At 29.4% G+C, this 8100-nt stretch overlaps 1 protein-coding gene across 1 annotated transcript; it reads left to right on the forward strand.

Annotated features, from left to right (window-relative positions):
* The first annotated feature begins 482 nt into the window (after window positions 1-482).
* LOC113381143 lies at window positions 483-1877 on the forward strand. The gene is made up of 3 exons (XM_026620123.1): window positions 483-498; window positions 1412-1547; window positions 1702-1877. Exons 1-3 carry the CDS (start codon window positions 496-498, stop codon window positions 1875-1877), a joined length of 315 nt encoding a protein of 104 aa, XP_026475908.1. The 5' UTR covers window positions 483-495.
* Window positions 1878-8100: the final 6223 nt, after the last annotated feature.

The following is an 8100-nucleotide window of genomic DNA, read 5'->3' on the forward strand; positions in this document are numbered from 1 at the left end:
TAACCTATACGACGTATGAATTATTTTTATGAAAAAAATTAACAATTTGAAATCACGTGTTTAATTAGGGGATATTCTCATTGTCAGGGTAAATGAAACCGATTTAGTAATTATCTCTGGTCTTTTTAACATATATTATTGACCCTTACGGAACGTGAATTTCGTTTGGGTTTTGATTTGCATCGGGAGATTTAGCATCATTTTACTTTAATCACACACACATATAAATATATATATATATATATATATATATACTGGTCAACTGCACAGGTGTTTACTCGACAACACACGACTTCCTACTGATTAAGAGGTGTTACAAATTTTTCCTGTTGCGCCCTCAACATTTCAAATCCACAAACTAATCCGATAACAGTATTGGAATTTTAACACCATCTGGTAACAATTCATAAATTTATCATCCTTTTGACCCAATATAAATAGCTCGAAGCCCAATACCACATCATTGTGTATTTGGAGATCGAGGTGACCTTTCCAATGGTAAGTCTATTAAAATTAATCCTTATTATGTAATAACTTCATATATAGTGTTTTGATTGATTCGATTTGACTTGATTTTCTATTGACTTAAAATCAAAATAAATTGGTGACACATCTTTGTATTAAACGCTTTATATAATTTATATTTTAATGTTTTTTGCTTGAGTGTTTTTTGTTTTATTTATATCGGACAATGTTTTGCACAGGAGCGGACAACTTCAGGGATTTATTGTGCACTAAATTGTTTTATATTGTATTGTTTATTAGTTTTTATTTGATAATTTGAATTTTTATTCACTTAGTTTTATTTTTCGTTATTTGCATCCCCGTTTTTTTTCACTTTTTTTATTCGTACGAGGACTTTGATAGATAATTTTGATCTCGTTTAAAACGAGTTTTAAAGCCGCGTTTCGCGATTTTTTAATATGTTCCTATCGCCTACCCCCCACGATAGGTTCAAATAGTTCGCGTTTAAATATTAAATTAATTTAATATATTAATCTATTAATTTTTTGTGGGTGTATGGTTGCTTGCAAAGTTTTTCCCACAAATGGCGCATCTCCATGCACTGTAGTCTGTAAATAATACATGTACTTTCATCTAAATAATTTACTACATTTGTTTACTATATATATTGATGATTACATAAATACTTTAAAATATTTCATTTAATTTGATTCTTTTTATTATATTTGATACGCGTTCATGGATGTAAGTAACCCGTTTAAATTTGTTTGTTAAATTACTTATTTTTATAACCAATTTTGGTGATAATTTAAATTTGTTGGTCGTTGCACAATGGGTCTCTCCGGACGGCGATTTGCTGGAGATGTACTGTTTTAAGTTAAATAAAAGGTACGATGATATAAAACCCTAATTTAAATGAAAAATTCATGAAACACTTTTATTTCAGTGTGAATCGACTGCCACTAGTTACCAGAGGAGTAAATACCAAAAACCTACAACTACAACCCATAGAAAAAAATCTGCACCAACCATATTTGATGTACCAGGACTGCCAAATGGCCACCAGAAGAGAACGTGCATATGTAAAGGTTTTCTCGTACTTATATTATTAGTATTAAGTAATTAGATATCAGTTAGTTATTACTTATTCTGATAATAATATTACCGGGGCCCCGTTTGTATGTTTATCCATATTATTACCACGGATGTTCGTGTTTTTTTTCACCTTTGTTATAGCAAGTGTTTTTCAAGAATATTGCAAGAAAATTGTGAACTCAAGACCAACCAGAATCACCAAAAGTTGTGTACTCAAGACCAACCAGGAGAAAAATTATACAACCAGGATCATAAGAAGTTATATACTCAAGACAAACCAGAAAAACAATTGGACGACATGTATAAAATGCAGATGAAATGTGAGAAAAAGACTTTAATTATATTATATTAGTGTTGTTGTATTGTAAGTTATATTATATTATTTTTATTGTACTGTATTAATCTTCAGTTAGGATCAGGTTGGGATGGCGTTTTGGGTTTGAAACGGTCATACGTTTTTTCGAGTTAATCGCGATTCTTAATTTCTATTTTGCAGGCCTGCTGGTAATGGGGTGAACCTTCCAATTTTTTCGCGGATTTTCTTTAACATTAATTAATTAACTATTGCAGATCATAAAATGATTTGCCCTTACACTTCATAGCCTGGGAAACTATGAAGTTTTTTCCAAGTCTTTACATGATGGATCGAGGGGGGTACATCATGTAATTACTTTTTTTTTTATAACTTTAAACTCACCGTTATTGTACTAAAATACACATTTATATTAATTTTATTCTATGCAACGGAAGGTTCTAGGGGGTTTTTAAAGGCGATTTTTGGGTTCATTCGATTATTTCGCGGGGGCTTTTTCGCGGTGCATTGGGCTCAGTTAGAAATAATTTTATAAGTTTATAACTTTATATGTACTTAGTTTATAAGTTAGATTAGGTGGACTAGGGCTGCAGAAGTCGATACTTAGTAGTGTTTACACCATATCCATTTCCATGTGAAATGTTAGATACGTAAATATGAATAAAAGTATCTATTTCTGTGGCGATACCACATTAAAAAAAACGCGCCTGGCAACTTGACCTCATGGGTGGCGTGGAACAAAGTTGCAATTTAGTTATAAGTAAAATTATTAAAATATATCTAATAAATATGTTAAACAATGTAATGTTATGTTTAATATAATAAAACTTCTCAAAATAATCTTCGCTTATTTATTTTAAACCTTTAAAATCTTTCCACAGGTGCACTTGGAAAAAAATATTTCTTAGAAAAAACAATCCTTTTTAATTAATAACTACTTTCATTTGAATGTTTAAAAAACCTATACAAAAATTTGGCAAAGTGTAAATTTTGATAGAATTATTAATGCTAATAATAATAAATTAATAATTAATATTTATCAACATAACATGTTTCTAATTTAATTCTTATTTTATAAATAGTGAAATAAATGAAAATCTACAACCTTGTCATTTTATCTTAATCGGTTTTTCCTTAATTACGTAAAAAAGAATATTTAAACTAGTGGTGTGTATGGCATCGTGCCTTAAGGCAAATTGCTGGAACTTCCAGTATCGTAACGAAATGTTCGAGGAATATTGAATGTTTTCAAATAGATTATTATGAATATTGTAACATTGTCTAATATTTATAAGAATTATATAAGCTGAATTGCAAAGTTGAAAATATTTGTTTAAAGTATATTAGAACTTTAGTCAGAATTACAATTAAAATCAGAATTATTTTCGATATACAAAAAAAATTTGAAAAAAAAAATTAAATATTTTTTTCCAAAAGCAATTATTTTGTTAAAACAAGCAGAAAGTTTTTTGAATCATTTAAATCGGACGCTTAGTTCACTCAAAAACTGCCATTTTTTGCACATTTAGCTCTGTATCTCCGAAACCGCTAGACCTCCCTTTACCAAAATCTAATCACCCCTTCTCCATGTCATTACGAATTGAATGCTCTTTCAAATCTGATCATTCAAATCTGATGCTCCGATCTCTCAAAAACTCGATTTCTATTTTCTGCACTCTTTGCTTCATATCTCCGAAACAGCTGGACCTGCCTTTGCCAAAAAATAATCAGCACATCTCCCTATCAATAGGAATCGAATGTTTTTTGAACCATTCCAATCGGTCGATCCGTGCACCCAAAAACGTGGACGAAAAATTGTATCCATACATACATAAATGTTACAGAAAAAATTGTGAACAAAGGCATAAATTAAAACGTTGCACTATAAACAGTACAGCGAGTCGGGTTTACTATTTGTTGCAAAATGTTACGTTCAAGTGATGCTGCAATTATTATCTCGGACACATTTCCGATACTTTTCTTTTAAAATAATTGTTTTCGCGGAGAAAATATTAAAACTGACAGTTTTGCGCAAAAGTTTTTAGTCGAAGAAATAATGAGATGAGATAGGCGAAAACGTATATATATATATATATATATATATATATATAAATAGTTTGAAGCTATAACTCTGACAATTAGTTTGCAACATTGTAAAAAAATGCTTTTTGAGCCAAATAATATCCAAGAAGTTAAAAAGTTGGCGACGATACAAAAGACTGTGTTGTCATAAATTTAATTTAAAATTGTATATCGACAATAATTTAATTAAGAGACTCAAAAGCACCCCTAATTCTGGATTCATTTAATTATCTATATCTTATTTACTGGTGCGAAAATATAACAATTTTAAATAAGTAAAGTTTAACCCTTTCTACTCGCGAATTGCGAGATTCATATGTATTTTGCCGCCGTAGCGGCAGCATCCGAGTGGACGGGGTTAATATAATGTTTTAGAGTATAAAATGTTGTAGCATTGATGTAAAATTAAATTAGAAGGTTGTGGGACAAACAGTGCTTACTTGATATTAATGCATATTGTGCCATAGTAGTACGATGGTTAAGCGCCGAATTTCATAAAGTTTGTGTGTAAAAAAACCTTAAAATTTTGTATTGTAAATTTCTTTAGGTTTTAATTTTTTTACCCGTTTTTTTTAATAATAATTTTTATAGTATTTTATCATTTCACAATCCTGATTAAATACGCCAACTTTACTACATTTTTTTGAAGAAGGGCCTTTCAAAGTAGACTGATTTAAAATAAAAATTAAATTCAAAGTTCAACAAAAAGTATGAATTCTCAAAAATTTGGGGCAACTTTACCGTGGTCCTAGAAACGTTATTCACGTTTACGGTTCCAAAGTTTAAATGACATTAATTAATGACAATAAACAAAAAGTGGTCAAAGCTCTTGGTTGCACATGCAAGCTCATAATTTACAAACCACGTGGGATTTTTTCTTCTAATTTTTTTCAGGACAGCTGAGATCACCCGTTTCTGCTTGACGTTATGTTCTGGGACACCCTGTATATATATTCAAGAAAAATCCATTACCGTATAGTTTACCATTAGACAGGTTGTATACATAAATATATAAAAATAAAGATATTGAATAACATAGAAAGATGGTGATATCAAATAATGCACTTTTTATGTAAAACACCATGATATCAAATACGTATATATTATAAATATATAGATATATTCATATATTTATATGTAAGGGATAAGTTTGCTCTCTTATATTACTACTTGCTTGACATGATAGCTGGCTAATGTACTTGTTTGTAAAGCCAATAAACCTTTAAAAAAACAAGGTAGTAAGGACAAAAAATGCCCGTGAATAAATTACATACTTTTATATTTCACACATTAATATTGATATAATATTATTTTCTATATTATTAGCAAATTTACAACATTATACGCATATATGCAAGTTTATTGATACGAGTCAAGTGCAGAGCTTCACGAAAGCCCCAATAATTGAAAACGTTGCTAATATATGTTGGTATAATAGACATATTGAAGTCTGGACATATCCAAATTTCGGGTTATAGTATACACTTCTTGAAACTAGTTGATAGTGGCATTTAGCCTTAAAGCAAGTTGCATGAACTTCTCGACATGTGTAATAATTGACAGAAACAGAAATTAAAATTTAGAAATTTAGATAAAATGTTCAACTGTTAACTTCAGGAATAAAGTTTTCGCTATCAATTAAATCTGAAGTATGTCCTAAAATTGTAGCTTATTATTTTAAATTTTACTGAATTATGTTAAGCAACTTTGGACACAAATTTTGACTATAATATTTTCTCAAACTTTGACGATTTTTTTAAATTAAACCACTTGTCGTAGGTCCGTAATATTATAGAAGGATCTATGAGACTATGGTATCTACCGTCAAAAATCGTCAAAAATTTTGTTTTAATACTTTATTACGGCCCGGTCGATCTTGACCTTGAAGACTAATCAAGTCGATTTCCAACCAATATCTTTCAAGCGGTTTTTGAATTTTCAAAATCTATTCAGAATTGCGGACTAAAACTCAAAATTTTTCACTTTTCTGCTATTTATAAAGAAATGGCTTGGCTAATCGTCGCGCAAAATTGATAAACACTAGTCCTCATCGAGATACATCGAATGGCTTTTAAATTTTTGAAATCAGTTCAGCCATTTTTGAGAAAACGTCGATTAACGGCAAAAAATCTGTTCACACACACATACTTTTTCCAAATTTAGTCTCATTCGATTCAGAATGGCTTGAAACGTCGAGAAAACATAAAATTAGCGAATCGGATTTATTTAGGAAAACAAACTTCTCCTTCGGGATGTTAATTATAGATTTCCATAGCCATATATTGGTAAATTAAACCATATATTATTCTAAAAGCTTATCATGTCACTCACATTCTTTATGACACTATCTTGCAATTTGAATAATTAATTTTAATACTGCTACGTATTTAGTTAGACTCTAGTACTTAAATTTGTGGTCTACCTTGCAAAATTTTAAGTTATATTGATTTTTATCAAATTATTTTATTAAGTCAATTTTAATATTGAAATATACCGAGCTTCTATGTGGCTATAGGGCTACTACACTCCTACAGTATATTCTAGATAATTTAATTTAGGACAAATTCGTTCAATAATCCATTTATATTAAACGATCAGTTTGAAATATAAAGATAAATAGTACAGTGGGTTGACATTTGGTTATTGAAATCCAAACCGTCATTTGTTGTCTATGTATGAGACACTATATATGTATATTTACATATATGAATATATATATATATATATATATATATATATATATATATTTACATATATATATGTATATATATACATATATATATATATATATATATATATATATATTAGGGTGGTCCTTAAAATGGTCATTTTCGAATTTCCTTGCTCCCAGGGGCTCAAATGGTTCCAAATAGATAAAAAACAATTCTCTGAAAGTTTTAGCTCTTAATATTAACGTTTAGATAGAGCGCAATTCAATCAAAGTTTTGTATGGAGATAGCATGAAAAAATTTTCAAAAATTTTAAAAATGTTTTTTAGATGTAATTTAGCAAACAAATGAATGAATAAAACTCATTCATTTGTCGCTAAGTTATACCTAAAACATTTTTTTTAAATTTTCAAAATTTTTTCCATGCTCTTTCCATACAAACTTTGATTGAATTGCGCTCTATCTAAACGTTAATATTAAGAGCTAAAACTTTCAGAGAATTGTTTTTTATCTATTTGGAACCATTTGAGCCCCTGGGAGCAAGGAAATTCGAAAATGACCATTTTAAGGACCACCCTAATATATATATATATATATATATATATATATATTCCATGAGAGAGTGTGTTAAGCTCGCCTCAACTCTCTGCAATGACACTATAACCTTTCTGGGAGGCCTTCCCCAGTCCTGAAAAAAGCTCCAAAGCCCGTCGAATGTATTTTTTATCACTTCACAAAACACGATACGATAGTGTTTGCTCTCTATAAACACGAAACGTGAAAAATGTAGTTCGCAAAAAAACTTTACTCGGTTTGAATCAAACGAACCATTTCACAGGAAATTGTATCCCTGGACGTACAATGGATTTAAAAGTCTATGAAATAGGTAAATAGATACAATAAAAGAAATATATCGTAATATTTGAAATTGAATAAGTTATCCTGATGCTGTAGAAAAAAATCTTGTATAACTTTTAAGTTATAGTAATTGCAAAAAAATCTAAGATGAAAATTTTTATTTATCTTTGCGTTTCAAAATCTTCTGAACATTTTGGCATACATTAGAAAAAAATTGATGTATGTATGTGTGTATGTTTTGATACAATTTTTCGTCCATAATTTCGGGCACATAGATCAAACGATTTGAATGATTCAAAAAATATTAGATTTCTATTGATAAGGAGACGTGCTGATTAGTTTTTAACAAAGGCAGGTCCAACAATTAGGCGGCATATCTTACAATAATTTTGGCATATCTTACAAAAAATACAAAAAATGGTTGTATGTGTCTGTATGTATGTGCGGACGATTTTGAGAACACAAATCAACCGATTTCTGGAAATGATTAAAAAAACATCAATTTTTCCATCCATTCAAAAAAAACTGTTTTGAATATTTAGAGCTAAAAGTGTCAAAAATGGTAATTTAGTTTTTGAGAGAACAGAACGTCCATTTTAATTCAGAAATCATTTGACT

The sequence above is a fragment of the Ctenocephalides felis genome, unplaced genomic scaffold (genome assembly GCF_003426905.1).
Source record: "Ctenocephalides felis isolate EL2017-DRISC unplaced genomic scaffold, ASM342690v1 CF-g0.4_SCAFFOLD_00845, whole genome shotgun sequence".
In the NCBI taxonomy this organism is placed as follows: domain Eukaryota; kingdom Metazoa; phylum Arthropoda; class Insecta; order Siphonaptera; family Pulicidae; genus Ctenocephalides; species Ctenocephalides felis.

Bases quoted from the DNA above. Each gene is read 5' to 3' on its own strand.
- LOC113381143 (XM_026620123.1), top strand. The intron at 1,548-1,701 runs GTAAAGGTTTTC...CCTTTGTTATAG, and splicing joins CCAGAAGAGAACGTGCATAT to CAAGTGTTTTTCAAGAATAT.